Below are 20,625 nucleotides of genomic sequence, written 5' to 3' on the forward strand. Positions count from 1 at the left end.
GGGATTGAAAGATTGGAAGTAATCTCCTTGAAATCGGATGACTATATTGATACGTTCTTGAGTAGGTAAATGAAGAGAGATTAGGGAGTGAATTAACTTGAAAGAAAACTGGAAATGAAATTGTATGTGTGTGTGTGCAAAATAGCATGATTATGGGATGGATATATAGGAGATTTAGTTTGTTTTCTTGCACAAAAGTCACACATGAGGTTAAATGGCTGGTTCCCACATGTAACATCATGTCTAGTGGCTGATCATTGAAGTTTATTGTTGGTATATACCAATAGTAAATACGTATAGAAGTTGGGTATGATATGGTTACATATACCCTAGATATAGTTGTAGAAATTTTGAGGAATCGGAACGAGAATTCAAATATGGACGGGTTTATAACTGTAAAAGAGGCTCAAAACTGGGCTCCAGCCAGGGGCTCTGCCCCTTGGACCCCGCCAGGGGTTGCCACCCCTTGGACCCCGCTTATCGGGGGCGCTGCCCCCGAACCCCCGTCATAATCAAGATAAGTTCAAACAAGTGTGCACTCCACACTTCCCCAAACTTGTTCGGTATTTATCAAGATTATTTTGGTTACAAATTAATCGCATTACACTTAAATCATATTGGTGACATAGATCACCAACACATTATATATTGTAAGTATATATGTCAAAGAATGTTACATATAGTTATCGTTTTGATAACTTAAGTTAGTGGTCTCACAGTATACTTATAACTCATTGTTGTTAGTTCACAATGAAATGTTAAACCATCCTTAAATCATGTTAAATATGTATAGATATATACATATACATAATCGTATAATTATCGTGTGTTATATAGTTCGTGATATCATTGGTCAAATTGGACGGTCAAACGTTGTGTGAAACTCTTTTCAAAAACATAAGTCTCAACAGTTTGGATTGCTTATCATTTTGGTAAGGTTTATTTTATGTAAATATAAATCTCATAAGTATAAAACGATCGGAAAAATCCGGGTCGTTACAATGGGTGAGGATAACAAATAACAAATGGTTTCTATTACTCATGCCTAAATTTCATTTTATCATCTCAAATTTTAGCGTATTTAATTTATCTGTCTTTTTATACTCTGATTGTCTTTTTGCAGATTAAGTGATTGACTCTGCTCATGATAACAACACCCTCTTTGATATTTTATTAGTTTGAAGGTATTTTTATAGCATTTATAAAACCGAGTTCAAATGTGTTATGGTGTAACTCTGTTTTTTTATTGTCATAGACATCAATGGAAATTTTGATGATAAGCAAAGCAATGCGGGATAAACTATCTAGACACAAACGTTGTATCACTTCCCAGGTTATAACTCTTTTTATATATGAATTTCTTAACAGCTATTCGTACTAGAGTTTACCAATTTTGACCCGCCCAACCTGCCCGACGCTCGAATTTGCATTCTAATTTAAAAGAAACAGTCATCTATATAGTCCGATTTTACAATACCTTTCCACCGCAGGTCCAGATGTCATAATGAAGATGACCACGCAGGTGTTCAGGGGTTAATCTTAACTTGACTCCTGAAAAGAGTTGACTTTGGTATGTTAATCCTACTTTTGTTTATCAAGTGCCCGTCTACTAGTAAATGATCCATATTCTAGAGGGTTCGTTAATGTGTGCGCCTTGAAAATTTAATTACTTTTATATCAGATACGACAAGAATGGCGGGTCAAAACAGGTTCTGAGTTGAAACTGGACATTCTGGCACAAGTTAAATGGGCCAGGCCCGGTTAAATAAATCTGCCACACTTTTTCTTGCCCATTTTCAGGTAAAGTTACTTATCACTAACTAGCTTGTGAAGTATAATAAAACAGTATTTTGACAATAATAATCCAAATCACCGATAAAAACACAACCAAGATTGAGCCATTTGTAAGTAAATGAGTCAAAATTGTCACTTGTATGATAGCACATTCATGTCTCGCCTTTTATCACATGCTGTTCTTTTTGTGCAGGTGATGGGGAGCAAACTTTTTTAGTCAATCTTGATTCTGATGCTATAAAACCTCAGAAATGCGATATGATTTGGCAGAGGAGAAGTTTATTATTCCGTCATTAATATTCATATAAGTGATTTCAGGTTTGTCATTATATAATAATTGTTCCTTTCAAACTCTAATTTGATTTCTAAGTTAAGTAAAAGGAACATTAAGGGGAAGAAAAAAATTGTCACAACTATGTTAAATTTATAATTTGCAATTATCTTTTTTCTGGCTAGATTTTAGCTAAGTTCGAATAAATGGGGGTTGACCTTCCTTCGAATGGCAAAAAAAAGAAAAGAACCGGCCAGCGTAAGATTTTATGTGCTTATTTTGCTGTTTGTACCATGGTTTTGTTTCATTTTGTTTTCACATTTCACATTATGTCTTCGTGTAACCGTTTTTAAAGTTGTAGTGTTCGTTATGTTCTTCTTTGATGCTATTTTCAAGTATCTATAGTAAATTTTGTGAAGACTTTAGAGCACTTTAGCATCAATTTTATATAGCAATGAAAATGGGAAACATACAGTTTTAGTATGTTTCTTACATGTACGGTACAAGTTTTTTTTTTTTTTTTTTTTCCCTAAAAAAACGGCAACCCATAAAAGAGTTTACCTATTTTTGGCTGCCCATCTTTCCTAACCCCAAAATTTGCATCCAAAATGCTAAGGAAACAGTTATTCAGCAGCTTGATCCAATTTGGATATGTGTTCAACTCTTTTGCAGCTATTCTTACATTGTGTTCGTTGTGAATGCTAGTCCAACTGATATCTCATTTACAAGTCTTGTATTACAAGGTCCTCCAGATATATGCAGGTATGCTTTCCTACAAATACAACACCAACCTTTGACACTACCTTTTCTTCTTTTATTTTTTCCATAAATAATGTCAAGTTGTCAACTGAAAATTCAGTTAATATCAGGATGCTTCAGGGCTATCTTCATGGACAACTGATGTGTTTGTTGAGTCTCGAAACATTTAAGAGTACTTGAAACTGACTACCGTTCCCCGAAAATAGCTGACTTTGTTAATCTTACTTTTGCCTATGAGGGTACGTTTACTGCGCGCCTTGGAAATGTAAATACTTTTATATTAAATGTGACAAGATGGGAGGGTTGATAAACGGGTCGAAACAAGTGTTGTATTTGCATTAGTCTAAAAGTTTGCTTTATTTGTAAATTTGGATTAGGTTGTTATTGTCATAATCTGGTCTTTTGTATTCAACTTTAAATATTGATCAAAATTCAAACTGACGGGAGATGTTTATATACATGCACAATAATTTTTTTAAAACGGTAACGTGTACAAGAGTTTACCAATTTTGACCCGCCCAAATTTGCATCCTGATTGCTAACGAATAGTATGATTCTATTATACCGTTCTACCGTAGGTCCCAGATGTCATAGTAATGAGTATTGAAGATGGCCATGAAGATGTTCTGGTGTTATATCAACTTGACCCTAAGTGGAAATTTTGTGAAATAATTAGTATGTTATATCCTTTTGGCGCTATTTAATCAAGTCAAATTCTTACTTGTCCTAACACCTATTTGTACATTGTGTTCGTTATCAACGCTTGTCCAACCGCTATCTCATTTATATTCCGCCCTGTATGTATGGTGCGCAGATGATGTCAACAGAAAATCAATCAGGATGCTACAGGTTTTTATCAAGGACAGCTGCCTTCTTTTGGTTGGAAATTCAATAAGTTCGTCTATGTTGAACTAGACAAGTTAAAGACTCTTCATAGTGTTTTATGCTTGTTCCTTACGAAAGGTATGTTTTTAACATCTATAGGTCCAAGGATTGGTGGGTTAGAAAATGGGTCTGTTCGATTAAAACTTGTGTGTTTTGAATCAGGTCAAGCTAGATTGGGTAGACCTACAATCACTTGTCAATTTCTCAAAAACTTACTATAAAAGTTAATTTCTCAATATGATCGCAAAATAATCCAATTTTTAATAGCAAGTGACTTGGGAGAGTTGTGTATATAAAAATTTTACTTTAGGCGATATTTACCCTGTTCAGATGTTACCTTTTTAGTTAACCTTATTGTCCCAAACAGACCCATTTGTTAGCATTTCGGTCAAATTTGACTACTCCTAATTTGCATGTCTGGCTATTTGTAAAAGCATTTACCTAGTTTTACGTTGTAGAGATTAAACAAAATCCATATCCACCCATTTTTACTTGAGTCAAAATTTTGACCTCTACATTTTGGTTAGCAAATGTAAATGTATGTTTCTAAGGTTCATATTGCCTTTGAGGTGAAAATTTTAAAAAGAGGATACGCTTGTAGTATTCATTGCCTTTGAGGTGAAAAATCATAAAAGCAGGATACACTTGTAGTACTCATTGTTATAACTGCAAGTTACAGTTTGTGGTTCGTGCATACCTTATGGATTATGCTTAGCCTTTGTGGTTGTCAATATTAAAGGTTCATCGGGTGATTCTTGTAATTGTTAATTTGTCTGACTGACTACAAAACTCTCACACCAATATGATATGATGAGCTTTTCCCGTATGAACTTGGGATTCAACCAGGAACATCTCTGGAGGCTTCACATGTTATTATATTTAAATTCCTAAGCGTTGACAATGTTTTTCCCGTCTGAACTAATTCTCATATTTTTTAACGTTACTTCTTACATTCTAGGTTGCAGCTATCGGTTGGTGTGATTCCATGTGGTCGACGTGATTACCCTCTAAATGCATGGTACAACCTATAAAAAGGCTATGTGTTCTAGGTATAAATTATGTCTCTTGGTGTTAAGCATGTTGTCGTTGATTTATTTATGTAAATGTAATTAATACAAGAATTATAAATAAATAAATGAAAGAAAAAACTTTTTATTATGATTATTATAATGTAGTTTACTCACATGTATCTTACAAGTATAATGTAAATGTAAATATAGTATAATTATAGGAGTATAAACATTTGCTCTATATAAAATAAACACTTTCTATATTCTAGTTGCCTCACATATATCTAACAATTACGTGTACAAAAATCATATCACTTTTGAAGCTGACTAACAATATTTTATGTCAACTGGATTTGGTAATTTGCTTCCATTGCAGCCCATGGGATATTGTTATAGGTGTGTCTATCCACAAATGTTGTATGACTTTTTTTTTTTGAACAGCAGTTTGGGATCACCCAGTGGGAACTAAACCACCCATCTGATCATCTCCCGCAGTTGCATAACCCGCCTCCAACTGCTGCCCTGGAGGAAAACCGGACCAATCCGAGGGCATGGCCGGTAAAACCCCCTCCCCGCTGCTCCCGCTGCGCAATGTGCGAAAGGCGCCCTTAGGTGGATTTCAAGGTCAGGGGATAACCTTATGTGCTATGTCGTAGTCCTCGGGAGTCGAACTCCTGACCTCTAACAAAGAGTGTCAGGCCACTACCACTTGAGCTACAACACAAGATTTTAGTGTTGTAGACTTGTATCTACAAATGTTGTGCTGTTTGCTTGTAATATCTTAAAAATAAGTATGATTTAATTATTTGTTTTTATTTTAATCCTCATCTTATTCGTATATAATTTCAGGCTGGTCGAGTTGCTGAAGATCATGTCCTAGAAGCTGATCACCTTAGTGGTATTATAAGGTACATATCTTCATGTTATCTTTCTAATTCTTCATGAGGTCCGGCTAAACTTAGTGACATGCTCTGCATGGTATCATCATAAGATATGCTTCTTATCTTCCATTGGGTACGGCTAAAGTTGCGTCTCTTATTGAGTTCGTTATCTCATTTTACAGGCCTTTTCTCTTTTTTGCTTTTTGACTTTTTTCTTTTGTTGAAGATGGGCACACACATGTGAGAATCATCGCTTGTATACAGTTGCTGGTAAGTTGTTGATAGAGTCAAGTTACTTTCTATTTTGTCCATGTCTGATCAATTATGAATAGCATAGGATTATCATATGATCACCAACTTGTAGCTTTAACTTGTAAATATACAATACCTTTACCGACAATGTAACTCCTATAATTGAATGCACAGTGAATATATCAAACCCACAGCCATCACAGACATGGGGATATGTCCTCCGTCTCGAACATGGGCTATGCCTCGCGTCTCGGACATGGATCATGTCCGGCCATGTCCTCCATCTCTGTCATGGGACACGTCCTTCATCTCGGGCATGAGCCACGTCCTCTAACAATTAAATTGTAAATTCAAAAAATTCATATTTAGAATTCAAAAAAGCATAAAGATACCTTAAGATAGTACCTGAGAATGAGTTCAGCACCCCTAGCTTTGCAAGCTGATACATACAGAAAGTAATCAGTACATCCACATAAACCCTTGTAACGCCTAATTTACAAATCACTGTGATAATTTTGTAAAACAAATACATACATAAACTTAATAACATACATTAAATAGGGCTTTCTGGTTCCTTTGAGTATTTCACCTGAGATAACAAATCAACATCAATAACAATACACATCGATACAAAAAACTTGTTGTATACTCGTAATAAATATACATCATGCTACCGATTTGGTTGCCGGTGAATAAAACTGTTAGTAATTCGGAGGCCACCGTGACAAAAAAGTACTCCGTATTTGGAGGTCTAGTACACCTTTTTGGGTTTTCTTCATGTTAATTGGAATTTGGAATGGGCCATAAACACGCACTGTGGCCCGGGTTTTGAATTTAGTATGGGCCTTTTTTACACACTATGGCCCATCTTTGGGATTTAGTCCACTACTAGTTTCACAAAGTCATCATAATTGGCTCCGCGAATTTATTATTACTCGTATTTTTTTTTTTTTTTATATTTATTTTGCACTGTCATCATAATTGGCTCCGCGAATTTATTATTACTCGTATTTTACACACTATGGCCCATCTTCTAGTTTAAATGTCACCTTCTAGCTAGTTTAAATATGCAAGAGGATGCAAGCTATTAAACCCCCTCTTGGCCACAGAGGTTCACCCGCGATGACTCTGGGCTGCCCGCAAAGCGGGTAGTCGCCCTGGGATATAGTCGACTCGCATAGCGTGGAGGAAACCCAGGTAAATCAAAAAAAAAAAAAAAAAAAAAAAAAAAAATGCAAGAGGAAGAATAATTAATTCTTATTTCTTACTTGATGACTTGACTTTTGTTATGAAAAGTAAACTCTTAACTTATCTTCTAGATTAAATGACATCTTCTAGCTAGTTTAAATATGCAAGAGAAAGGAAGGAGAGTTAACTTTGAGAGAGAGAAAATAATAATAATAATAATAAATATTGGAATTAGTTAATTAAGATGGCAGCCTCAAGTTCAAATCCAAGTTTCATAGTAGAAGTTGGAGAAGAATCTTACCCATACTCATCTCATGTCAATGCCCCAAGCGCTGTTACTGTAAAGCTGACTGGTAATGACAAGTACAAAGTATGGAAAACGCAGATGTTATGTCTTTTAATAAGTCATAATATGGTCGGTTTCATCAAGGGTAAATTCTTAAATCCAGAGGGTAATGTGAAGAAGAAAGCGGGAGATATGGAAGCATGGGTTAGATCTGATGCACTCGTCAAAAGTTGGATTTATGGAACCATCTCACAAGAAGCAGCCATGAACGTTGTTGATCATCTTTCGTCAAAACTTCACACCGCAGACTTCACTGCAAAAGATGTGTGGGATGAATTACAACGTATTTATGATCCTCAAATTATTTTAAAAGCAGCAGGTACAATCTAGCTAGCTCCTTTTTGCTAATCTAAGGTTTAATGATCTGTTATTAATCATTTGATGAATTGTTTATTAAAATGTGGTTGCTACTGAAATATATTTCATTCACCATATAAGTACATACAACTAAAGTGTTAAAACAATCATTTATATTTATAATAATATATACTCGGTCCCATCACAAGTGTCTATTTTTGATCATGCATATTTTAACCGAGGGGTTTAATATGCCTGCTCAATACGTAAAGAGGGGTTTAAGGATCTTAGAACGTGGCTCTCCGGTTCGGCTACCGTGAATAACCCTGGCCGACATGATGATGTCGGCGGGGTGGCCAAGTGATTAAGTCCACCTCTGATAACGGTCGTCGATCAAGAGGCCCCAAATAAGGTCGTAGGTACTAACTTACGGAAGACTAACCTGTTAACCTTGAAAAGATGCTGGATGATGCTGTTTTACGTAATGTGTATCGTATGCGATGGTTACGTAATGTGCTGTCCGGTAAACGATGATTAGGGTTTGTATTTATAGGCAAACCCTAATTCTAGAACCATCCCAGATCACGTTAATCTCATCCATAACTGACTCCCCCGAATCACGGATATAATTATGGAAAAGATATTTACTTGACAGCTAAGCAACCGCCGTACCGGGAACAAAGGAATCAGATACAATCCGCATACCGCATAGCGCACACAAGCACACGCATACGCACACTATTAAGCGCCCACATGCATTAGAGGTGCGCATGCGGGTTGCGGTATCATTATGTCCCCCCAGTTTGATGTTATATGACGCAAGACACATGACATCAAACTATTAAGCGGAAAAAACAAGAAAACGGCTAGCATTTAATATTCCGCGTGCGCCTCGATGCCATTAAATGCCTGTCACAATCGCAGAAGCCCATTCGGCGGACATGACATAAAGTGGCAGTGTGTCAGGCGCGTGCCAACCACGCGCGTACATGTAATCATACCCAACTGGCATCCACGCGCATCAATAAAGTGCTGGCCGTCGATTGCGTAACACGTGTACAGCCACGATCACACCACTCCATCCCATGACTCCCAATCGTCCCTATAAATACCCCATTTTGCAGCTCATTTCCACTTTCCTGCTTCAAGCTTCCTCGTTACGCTGCCAATTTGAAATCCGATCAAAAATCAAACATTCCGGCCACCATTTAAAGGTTAGTATTCATCCGATTATTCCTAGAAAATGACTAAAGCTAACGAGACGTATGTAGATAGCGTAGTCTGTTATAGAGCAGAAGCACATAGATTACTTAGTGAAACAGTATACTCCCTTAGCTAAGTACAATCCGGTGCCACCCCTACCCCATCAGCGTGCTCACGAGCCCCCGGAGAAGAAAGTGGCCATTTATGAACATGCGTTCAAGCATGGTAACTTTAGGGTTCCTCCCACTGATTTCTTCCTGGGCGTGCTAGATCATTTTAAGGTCGGATTAGGTCATTTACACCCTTACGCTATAGGAAAAATAGTCTTGTTCGAGATGTGGTGCGTTGCACTCAAGAAAGTGCCCCTGGTGAAGGTGTTTTGCCATTTATACCGACTAGCCCACCACCACAAATCGTGGTTCACCTTCTTCGCTCGTCAAAACTTCACCAAGACCCCAAAATCGAATGCGGGGAATTGGAAAGAGATTCTTTTTCGTCGACCAAACTGTGGTGAGTGCGAACTTCCCGCAAACGCTGATATGGTTCGAGAAGGTGGAGAAGGATGTAAACAAGACCCCCGCCCTGGATGAGGATGAAAGGAAACTATTAGCGGAGTGTGCAAACGCACAGCTAGTGCATCGATCATATGGGAACGTAATGCTGCGGCTAGGGAAGATATCCGCACACTGGCCATGGGAGGATGTGCGCCCAGCTATAGTCGGACCGGATGGAAAGGGTAGGAATAGTATAATCGCGTACTATACTGTTTTTGTATGTATATTATCTAACGCATGCGTGTATCTTTGCAGAAATGAGGATGAAGAAGGTGCTGTCTGCGGAAGAGATTGCGGGAATCTCCTTCCGCAAGCAAGATGTGAACGTACAGCTAGAGCAGGAGAAAACTAGCGAAAACGTGGAGCAATCGCCGGCAGCATCTGGCAATAAACGCAAAGCAGCTGAGACCTCTGCGGCTCAGCAGAAGAAGAAGAATATGACTCCCAAACAAAGGGAGGACATGCGGAACGATAACTTTGTTCCAATCGAGCCACGCTCCGCAGAACTACTTCCCCCCATCACTGGTAAGCGTCCATTCCTTGCATCTTCACCACATAATAAAGTTCACGTTATAACTATTTACTGATATGCAGAGCATGTGGAGGAGACGCAGCCGTCCACCCCGCGGGCCAACCCAGATCTCCAAGCTACCGCCACATCAAAGGATAAGACCATACACGTGGATTCCGATTCCACACCAACTCCTCCGCAAGGTAGCTTCCGCGTTGCCTACCTCAGCCAACTCACACAGTCTTCCGCAGAAAATGCCGCAGAGCAGTCTGCGTTCCTGCAGCAAATATTTCCGGACGAATTCCGCGAGCAACTGGCCGCTCTACCGTTTAACCAGGCACACAATGCCTTCATTCAAAACGGCCTTGTATTTTTCGGCATGTTTGCGGATCAGGCCCGCCGCTCTTCCAGCATATACCAGCTAGCTTTGCGCAAAGAGGTAGAGCTAGGACTTCTGCAGACGGGTGTAGATCAGGTCAAGAAGGATAGGGATGCTGCTGAGGAGGCGCGTAAGGCGGTTGAGTCGACCGCGAATGAAACCAAAGCCGCGCTGATTGAGGAAAGAAAAAAGAGTCGTGAGCTGGTTGGTGCGGTCGAGCAGGCGAAGGGGGATGCAGAACGTTTGCGGTCGGAGCTTGAGAAAGTTACGAGGGAAAGGGATGACGCGGTGACCAACCGCGAGCTGGCAGAGGCGGATCTGGCGAAGCTGCGCACCGCACTCCCTACCATTGCGCAAAAGGTGATGGACTCAGAGCCTGTGTCCGACAAGTTCAATGCCTACGTTGATGTAGTCAGGGACCATGAAATCAACAAGGCTGTGCAGGAGGTAATCCAAGCTTGCGGTCTAACACCGCCGTTCCCCGACATCGTTCAAAAGAAGCTAAAAGAGGGAACGGCTGCAGCGTTATTGGAGGCGGAAGAAGCCATCAAGTCCATCCCTATCCCCCTAATCAACGCGTTCGCTGCGGACCCGACCATGTCGATCGATGGGTTTTTAAAGGAGGATTATTAGTGTTGGATTGCGCCGTAAGTCCTATGCTTAGGCAGGTATTTGTATTTTTGCAGCCCTAAGTCCCGCGTATGCAGGCGTTACAAACAATTACCTCTTATGTAACAACTTAGTTTGATGTATTTATATTCCTGATATGCATGCGTAGTGTGTTTATTTGTTTATATATCGCGAATCAAAACAAAATGTGAACCGCATGCCCATGCGCATAGTTAACCAAAACTCATGCTTATGCGGGTATTACTGCGTAAAATAAACCAATACTTTAACAATTACCCTTTAATAATTTAGACTCGAAAGCTACTGCGTTATCGCTTTGTCATGTACTAGAGGTGCACTATAGCTGTATGGTAAGCAACGCAACTAAAAACAAGCCAATGTTTTTATGCTTTGAGTTCCTCAAGCAAACCAATGCGAGAGTAATTACGCACAAGCAAACCAATGCTTGTAATTTTTTAAGTCGACTTTGCAGCCATCTAGTCTGCGTGGCGCTTGGCTAGGGGAAAACCAATTCCCTTTGCCTGCCGTTAACGTCTAGCCTTGTAACCAAACAGGCTTCTGCCGCACGGGGGCTAGAGGACACCCCTTAAGTAGGCAGGAACCGCATACAAAAAAAGATTTAAACAACAAAAGTATGCGCGAGTAAATATTTAATTGGCATTAATCACAATTACAACCGCGACACATCCAAACGGACGAAAAATACATAGAAAAAATAATGTGCTACAATAAACTGGAGTGATCAGGTCCACCTAGCTACATATAACATTTTTTCAATAACGTCGCATGCCAAGTGCGTTTCACAGGTTTTCCATCTAGTGTCTCGAGATGGTACGCCCCGGTATTGTTTGCCTTCGCTACCCTGTATGGACCTTCCCAACGGGGGCCCAGTTTCCCAGTATCCTCCGCATGACTTGCGTCGTTTTGACGCCAAACCAAGTCACCGCACTTGTAAGAGCGCGAACGCACACGCTGATTATAGTACTTTGCGATTTTTTGCTTGTTATTTGCTTCGTTGACAGCCGCAGAGAGTCTGCGCTCTTCCAGCAAATTAAGATTTTCCCGCAAAGCTTCAGAGTTATTTTGCTCATCAAAATTTTGTATGCGGAACGTTGGTACCCCAATTTCTGCGGGTAAAACAGCTTCTGATCCATAGACCAAACTGAACGGGGTCTCACCAGTGCTTGCTTTGGGTGTTGTTCTATGCGCCCATAAAACCTTCGGTAGTTCATCCACCCAACCAACGCGACCATGACCCAACCTAGCTTTGATTCCAGCTACTATATCCCTGTTGGTGACTTCGCACTGGCCATTCGCCTGCGGATGCGCGACAGATGTAAAAGTTTGCTTAATATTAAGCTCCGCGCACCAGCTGCGGAAAGGGTCACCCGCGAACTGCGTACCGTTATCGCTAACAATTTCGTTTGGTATACCAAATCGACAGACGATGTCTTCCCATACAAAATTTCGCACCCTTTTTCCTGAGATTGCTGCCAGCGGTCTCGCTTCGACCCACTTTGTGAAATAGTCGATTGCAACAATCAAGAATTTGATGTTTTCTGCGTGTGCAGAATGTGCGTAAGGTACTGATGTGAGTAACATAAGAAAATAAATGATAAAATTACCTCGGCCTTTTGGGAATGGTCCGACTATGTCGATTGCCCATTTGCAGAATGGCCACGGTGAGGAGACTGGTATCATTAGATGCGCAGGTGCTCTGCTAATAGGTGCATGTATTTGGCATAATTCACATTGCTTGACTATGCGCGCAGTATCCGCGTACATGGTGGGCCAATAATATCCTAGCCGCATTATTTTTGACACAATGGACCTGTGCCCCGAATGGAGCGCGCATGCACCCTCATGCACCTCGCGTACAACTTCCTCCGCCTCTTTCGGGCCAATGCACCTTAAGTGCGGTCCCAAATAATTCTTTCGATATAGGACGTTACCCTCCAGGGCATACAGCGGTGCCTTAACGCGGACTTTCTTTGCATCAGCGGAATCTGCAGGAGAAGTGCCATCCCGCAGAAAAGCCACGATGGGCGTCATCCATGTTGAGCTTGATTCCTCAACTGGTGCCACTAAAGGCATCATAACAATGGATTTCGCATTGAGTTCTTCTATTAGAACTTTCTTCCCCATATGATCAAAAGCCAAGGCAGCCAGTTTGCTTAGAGCATCCGCTTTCTTATTTTGCCCCCGCATTACGTGGGAGATTTGAAAAGCTTCAAACTGGTCAGCGAGGTTGTGAACAAGCGATAGATATTGCTGCATGGCTATGTCATGCGCTTCGAAATCTCCGCTGACTTGACTGCATACTAGCTTTGAATCCACATAAGCGTGCAAAATTTTAACATTTAACCTATGCGCAATGCGCATACCTGCTAACAGAGCCTCATACTCTGCTTCGTTGTTTGTAACAGCAAAATTAAACCGCAGTGCGTATGTATGCTCTTCGCCATCCGGGCCTGTTAAAATTACACCCGCACCTGCACCAGATGCGCTGCATGCACCATCGGTGTACAATTCCCATGGTGACAAAGTTGGTGCAGGTGGATCCTGATGTTCTGCTGATGCCTCGACCTCCGCAGGTAATTCTGCTAGGTAATCAGCAAGTATTTGACCCTTAACCGCACTGCGCGAAGAAAAATTTATTTCATGTTCACCTAATTCAACTGCCCACTTAGCCATTCGGCCAGAAATCTCAGGCTTGTACAACACCTGAAAGAAAAATGATTGCGTTAGTCAATGCGGTAACCCCGGTCATTGCCGCAAAGTAGGCGTTTACCAACCTGTTTGATTGGTTGATCAGTTAGAACCACGATTGGATGTGCTTGAAAATATCGGCGCAAACGCCGCGCCGTATGGACCAGCGCATATACAAGCTTTTCTATTGGTGAGTAGTTTACTTCGCTTGATGTCAGCGTCTTGCTTACGAAGTAGACCGGCATTTGTGTCTGAGAAAAACCTCAGTCGTTAAATTTCTGCGATATAAATAAAGCATGTAAATTAATGGATTACCTTTCCGCAATCCGCGATGAGGACTGAGCTGACAGCTTCCTTCGATGCCGCGAGGTACAGCGTTAGCGTTTCTCCTGATACTGGCGCAGTAAGTGTTGGTAATTCTGCAAGCACCTTTTTCATCTCCTGAAAGGCTGATTCCGCTTCCTGAGTCCATACGAAGTCTTTTTTCTTCAAACAATTTTTCAAAGTATTGAAGAATGGCAACTGTCGTTCTGCGGCTTTCGACAGAAACCGTGTGATAGCCGCAAGCTTCCCCGTTAGACTCTGCACATCTTTCTTTGTCTTCGGAGATGGCAAATTATCAATGGCTTCAATCTTTTTGGGATTGGCCTTGATACCCCGCGCTGTTACCACGTGACCTAAAAACTTGCCTTCCTCTTCCCCGAAACTACATTTTAGCGGGTTAAGCTTCATGTTGATCCTGCGCAGAGATGCAAACGTTTTCAGGATGTCCGCGAGCATGTCTTCTTCGGTGTTACTTTTAATTACCAAGTCGTCGACGTACGCTTCAAGATTTCTACCGATTTGGTGCTTGAATGCTGCGTCAATTACACGCTGATAGGTCGCGCCAACATTCTTTAAACCGAAAGGCATCTTCGTGTAACAATAAATACCCTGCGGCGTATGAAAAGCAGTCTTGTCCTCATCTTCCGCAGCCATTAAGATTTGGTGATAACCCTTGTACGCGTCCAGAAAACACTTGTACCTAAATCCCGATAGTGATTCTACCTTCCAGTCTATCTCCGGGAGAGGGTAATTGTCCTTGGGACATGCCTTATTGATATCTTTGAAATCAACGCACATCCTCCAGTTGCCGTCAGCCTTTTTTACCAATACAGGATTTGCAACTCATGTCTGATAACGCACTTCCCGCAGAATGCCTGCTTTGACAAGGTTATCCACCTCTGCGCACAACCAATCACTGCGGTCTAGGGCCATATGCCGCTTCTTTTGCCTAACGGGTGTCAATGATGGATTAACGTTTAACTTATGTTCCGCAATATCCCGTGGAACCCCTGTCATGTCTGACTCGCGCCATGCGAAAATGTCTGCGTTAGCTGACAGTATTCCATGCAACTTGCCCTTCGTTTCGGCTGACAAGCCTGCGCCGATTTTAATTCGCTTATCCGGATGCAAGCGATTTGCTATTACTGCACAGTTTGCAAGTTGCTCTCCTACGCTCGGAGCGCTTACAGACGCGACAGAGCCACACACCTCGGTTGCTTGATGTGACGCAACTGTGGCAACGCCTCCTACTGTGGGAAACTTAATCAAACCATGCACTACCGATGGGATAATGTTAAAACGCCGTATGAAGTTTCTCCCTAGCAGTACGTTATATCGTGAAGTTGAACGAACCACATAAAAATCGACCAATTCACGCCTGATCATCTGCGGGTTCCTGTCATCCGCAAGCTCTATCATTAATTCTATTCGGCCTAGCGGCCATGAGTTTTCTCCAGAAAACCCTGATAGCGTAATATCAGGCTGACGTAACTGCGCTTTGACTTCTGCCGGAAGGAAACGATAACAATGCTCATACATAATATCGACACCGCTGCCAGTGTCAACATGCATGCGCTTAACCTGGATTTCGCAATCGGGGATGCGACACTTGATGATAATGGGCTCATTAATAGAATCAATTGACATTACAGGAGGGAAAGTGATCGGGAGAAGCTCCCAATCCTGGTGATCGTTGTACTTTCTCCGCTGGCTGATTTTCTCTGCGTCAACCATGTTAATGGTTAAGTCGGCATTTTTCGCTTTGTCAACTTTCTGCCACGCGAAAGTCTTAGACTTCGGAGCCTCTTCTGCGGCCTTTCCCTTGTCCTTTTTAGGTGGTTTTAGATGATCCAATTTGCCTGCGCGAAGCGCTTCCAGAACCCGTTCCATCAAATTTTTACACCGATTGGTGTCGTGACCATAATCGTCATGAAATTCACAATACTTTGTTTTGTCCCGCTTGCCAAATTCTGTAAGCGGAGTTGGAACCGCGAAGGTCGCGCATACTGGCTCCGTTGCCAAAATTTCCTTGGGCGTTTTGGACAAACTTTTGAGTAGCGCATAGTTCTGATTATTGATGCCGCGCTGATTATTGTTTCGATAATTGCCACTTGATTTCCCTTTATCATTCCTGATGGGACCACCGCTAGGATACCTTCCACGAGAGTTGTTACCGCGACTTTGATCGCGCGAACGATCATCATCGTCCTTTCTCTCGTTGCGTGAGCTAGCTGTTGGAATGTCATTATCTTCGCCACTCCGCATATAGTCGTGGCATTCATTAAGCGCCTCAACATAAGTTGTTGGGACTGTATGGCGCAGACGCCTTACCAGTGTTGGATGACGTTCTGAGTTTATACCATGTATGAGTCCTGAAATCTGTTGCTCTAGTTTGAGATCTGGTATACGCAGGCACTCATTAGTGTACCTTGTGAGAAATTCGCCCAAAGATTCCTTGGGCTTCTGCACGATGTCATGTCATTCAATGTGAGTGCGCTTGCGTGGTCTCTGATTCTGATATTGCAGTAAAAACTTCGTCCGCAGATCCATAAACCCGGCAATACTACCCGCCGGCAACTTATTAAACCACTCACGAGCAATACCCTGTAGTGTCATAGGAAATATCTGACACGCAACCGGATCCACCCAGCCTTGAGTGCGCATTGCGCCTTCGAAGCGCTGTAAAAAATCATCTGGATCGGTCAGGCCATTGTAAGTACCCAACGTGCTAGGTATCTTTGGTGCTGATGGAAACGGGTATGCGGATATATGCGGAGGAAACTTGTCAAAGGTAGTCGGTAGCTCGAAGGGTGGTTTAACAGGATCCCCTTTCAAATTTGCAAAGAAACGCTTCATCATGTCCTGAACAAAGTCAGGTTGTGAAAATAAGTGAACCATATCAGGAGGTGCGGCCTGCATGAATTGACTTGCAAGATTTGCCTGCCCTTGAACATTTTGCCAAGGTTGACCCTGCGTCTGCAGATATAACCAAGGCTGCTGCGTTGGAAAAGAAGGATAACTTGAAGACGCAGAGTACACAGGTGGCTGTAAAGGAAGCGAAACCTGTGGCGCAGATTTCTGCGAAACTTGAGGATACACACTTAAAAGCCCAACTGTATGCGCTGTGCTTTGCTGCTGCGCTGTTATCGGCGCCCAATGAGAGTTCGCATCTGGGATGACCCCAAATCCCCAACTATTAAGTAGCGCCTGCGCATCCGCAGGAGTTAAAAATTGTGAAACTGGGCGCGGTGGTTGCCAAGGTTGCAACGGTGTAAGTGACGAATTCTGCTGAATGCTATGCGTATGCAGAGGTATTGAAACAGTGGTACTGTAAATAGGTACCTGGCCGCAGCAAACTACATGCGGCCCCGTTGTTCCACCGCCAGTGCCTGCAAAGATGACCCTTGGATCCACTGACGAAAAGTCCAGCCGCGTGGTTGTGACTGGTGAGTTTGCTCTTGGCGGTGTGACCCCGTCTGAATATATCGGCTTGTACCTCTGAAAGGGTTCGCCGGATATAGGTGGAGGGTATATCGTGTATCCCGCCTGAGTAGCGGCCCCCGTAGTCATAACCGGTGTATGTTGACTACCAGACGGTGCGTTCTGAACATCTGTTTGGGTATGTTCCGATGATTCCTCGGAAGTCATGATACTGTTAAAGAAAAAATTCAAAAATTTTGTAAATAACGAGTCATACAATTCAAAACCTTAAAAGAAAAAGCAATTAAACAGTCTTGAATTAATTCGACTCTCAATGAAAGCACCACTTGATCATGCATATTTTAACCGAGGGGTTTAATATGCCTGCTCAATACGTAAAGAGGGGTTTAAGGATCTTAGAACGTGGCTCTCCGGTTCGGCTACCGTGAATAACCCTGGCCGACATGATGATGTCGGCGGGGTGGCCAAGTGATTAAGTCCACCTCTGATAACGGTCGTCGATCAAGAGGCCCCAAATAAGGTCGTAGGTACTAGCTTACGGAAGACTAACCTGTTAACCTTGAAAAGATGCTGGATGATGCTGTTTTACGTAATGTGTATCGTATGCGATGGTTACGTAATGTGCTGTCCGGTAAACGATGATTAGGGTTTGTATTTATAGGCAAACCCTAATTCTAGAACCGTCCCAGATCACGTTAATCTCATCCATAACTGACTCCCCCGAATCACGGATATAATTATGGAAAAGATATTTACTTGACAGCTAAGCAACCGCCGTACCGGGAACAAAGGAATCAGATACAATCCGCATACCGCATAGCGCACACAAGCACACGCATACGCACACTATTAAGCGCCCACATGCATTAGAGGTGCGCATGCGGGTTGCGGTATCATTAATTTTCAAAGTCTTATTTTGTTAACTTTGACTGTAAATATTTTTATTTGTGTTATATAATATTTGATAAAAATTATATGAATGCAAAAATACATTTAAAACTTAACTCATTCATATAATTTTCATCAAATATTATTTAACACAAATAAAAATATTTACAGTTAAAGTTAACAAAAAAAGACTTTAAAAAGTCAACAAATGACACTTGTGGTGGGACGAAGGTAGTAATAAAATTTTAAAATAATTAATAATGTCTTACCATTGATCGTTTTCCTGTCTTTCTGATACTATTACAAATGAAACAGAGATAACATCTTCGATGTCAGATGTTGATAGAAACTCTCTCAAAATTCTCATGGGTCGTTTAGAAAGAGGACGAAACCGTAGCACGCAAAATCCACCAACAATTTGTGTGGTTCCTAGCTCGTTAAGAGATCTTAGCCCAAGATCTTTCAACCCTCTGGTGGTGTCTATAGGACCTCTGCACAAAGATGAAGAAAAAACCAAAGAGTTTGAAGTGGTGAAAGATCATTATCTGCACGACCTATTGCACCGTACGAATTCACCACCAGAGCAGGTACTAAAAGAATGTGTGGAAAAGGTGAAGGCTTCAATGGACAAAATCAGGGCATCGTATGCCGTTATAATTCCTTTTAGTGACATTGACCTTGCCAATATGATGGTTATAGATGCTTGTTTCATACTTGAATTCTGCCTCAAGCATTATGATCATCATTTTAAATATTTAGATAAAATATTAAACGAGACACTACGTGTTGATGTTGCCTATGATCTGATTTTGTTAGAAAATCAAATCCCCTTTTTTGTCCTTCAGGATATGTTCGACTGCACATGTGGAAGAAGAGATTCGACACTACCTCTTAATAAACTTGTGTATGTTATTCTAAAAGGATATGTCGATCCTTTCAGATATGTCGTTTATGACAAAGAGTTTCCAAATAGAGACGCTGTCAATGAGTCAACTCATGATCATGTTCTGGGTTATTTCCACACATATTACAAGCCTGTGAGTTGTACGCCATTGAAGCCGACAGCCGGAACAGAAACTACTACCCCCAAGGAAGTAGCCATGCAAATCAAATCATTTCTGTCTGCTTGTTTTTCCTGGTGTCGGGGTAAGCCTACTAATTTACTAGTGCCAACACTTCACATCTACGAAGAGACTGAGAAAATTTTGAGGAATTTTATTGCATATGAGGAAACCTTTCCAAAACTTCATAACTACTTTACATCATATGCGACTGCCCTATCTGATATAGTTAAAGATGAAGAAGATGTAGCAACATTGGTAGAACTAAATGTCCTTGTCAACCATCTAGGTCCACACAAAGAGGCTGCAAATATGCTCCAAGCAATAAGAAAACAATGCTTTATAAAAAAATTCAGTTCACATCAAGACTTGATGCAGTTGAAAAACTATTACAACAGTTCTTGGCTAAGAAATATTAGACGATTGAGGAGTACTTATTTTAGTAGTCCATGGAGTGCAATTGCACTAGTTGCTGGAATCATCCTATTTTCTCTCACAATAGTTCAAACCGTCTTTACCATCAGGGGCCCTTTATAATCCCATATATACTTTATACTCTATAGCAAGTGTGTCCTCAGTGCCGGATCTAGGATTCGTAGTCAGTGGTGTCACTAGTTAAAAGCTCAAAAAAATTTACGCTAACCAGTGGTGTCACACAAAAAAAATTACACTATCTAGTGGTATCACTGGTTAAAAGTCCAAAAAAATTTCTACTGCATCGCATATTTCAGTGGTAGTCCGTGCTACCACTGGAGTTAAGCTAGGTCCGCCCATGTGTGTACTGTGTTGTACGACATTTTATTGATCTTCAGTGTTTATATTGATCTATTTCTGTAGTAATTTATGAGTTGTAATCACTTGCATCCATAAATTTGTTAGAAAACAAAGGGACCAATGAGAACGCGACATGTGGCGCGAAAATCACATGTGATTGGAAAAAAAAAATTCGAAATTTTTTTTTTTAAATTTTTTTTTTCTAAAATTTTTTTCCGAAAATTTTTTTTCGAATTTTTTTTTTTTAAAATCATATGTGATTATGCATGTCAATCACATGTGATTGTAAATCCAATCACATGTGATTATGCATGGCAAATTCAATCCAATCACATGTGATTGTACAATTCAATCACATGTGATTGTGCAGGTAAATCACATGTGATTGTAAAAAAAAAAAAAAAAAAAAATTTTATTCGAAAAAAAATTTTAAAATTTTTTTTTCAAAAAAAAATTTTTGAATTTTTT

The 20,625-nt window shown here is 41.0% G+C and overlaps 1 protein-coding gene and 1 long non-coding RNA gene across 8 annotated transcripts; both read left to right on the top strand.

The window, feature by feature from the left end:
- Positions 1 to 1,006: 1,006 nt before the first annotated feature.
- Positions 1,007 to 5,628, top strand: LOC139892546 (uncharacterized). 6 transcript variants are annotated; one of them, XR_011774147.1, is made up of 13 exons: positions 1,007 to 1,028; positions 1,124 to 1,184; positions 1,256 to 1,333; positions 1,491 to 1,570; positions 1,682 to 1,800; positions 1,988 to 2,112; positions 2,251 to 2,323; positions 2,738 to 2,827; positions 2,935 to 3,063; positions 3,403 to 3,499; positions 3,639 to 3,787; positions 4,668 to 4,727; positions 5,569 to 5,628. It is a non-coding gene; the product is annotated as an uncharacterized lncRNA (long non-coding RNA). The 6 variants fall into 6 exon arrangements; XR_011774149.1 differs by lacking the exon at positions 1,007 to 1,028 and having other exon boundaries at positions 1,052 to 1,184; positions 4,668 to 4,758; XR_011774146.1 differs by lacking the exon at positions 1,007 to 1,028 and having other exon boundaries at positions 1,052 to 1,184.
- Positions 5,629 to 7,086: 1,458 nt separating this feature from the next.
- LOC139892547 (UPF0481 protein At3g47200-like) lies at positions 7,087 to 19,952 on the top strand. 2 transcript variants are annotated; one of them, XM_071875658.1, is made up of 3 exons: positions 7,087 to 7,705; positions 18,638 to 18,909; positions 19,168 to 19,952. In XM_071875658.1, the coding sequence occupies exons 1-3, from the start codon at positions 7,285 to 7,287 to the stop codon at positions 19,918 to 19,920; spliced, it is 1,446 nt and encodes a 481-aa protein (XP_071731759.1). In that variant the 5' UTR covers positions 7,087 to 7,284; the 3' UTR covers positions 19,921 to 19,952. The 2 variants fall into 2 exon arrangements, with proteins under 2 accessions (XP_071731759.1, XP_071731758.1); XM_071875657.1 differs by having other exon boundaries at positions 18,638 to 19,952.
- Positions 19,953 to 20,625: the final 673 nt, after the last annotated feature.

Source organism: Rutidosis leptorrhynchoides, chromosome 2, assembly GCF_046630445.1.
Source record: "Rutidosis leptorrhynchoides isolate AG116_Rl617_1_P2 chromosome 2, CSIRO_AGI_Rlap_v1, whole genome shotgun sequence".
Classification (NCBI taxonomy): Eukaryota; Viridiplantae; Streptophyta; class Magnoliopsida; order Asterales; family Asteraceae; genus Rutidosis; species Rutidosis leptorrhynchoides.

Bases quoted from the DNA above. Each gene is read 5' to 3' on its own strand.
- LOC139892547 (XM_071875657.1), top strand. From the start codon at position 7,285: ATGGCAGCCTCAAGTTCAAATCCAAGTTTCATAGTAGAAGTTGGAGAA. The intron at 7,706-18,637 runs GTACAATCTAGC...CAAATGAAACAG, and splicing joins AATTATTTTAAAAGCAGCAG to AGATAACATCTTCGATGTCA.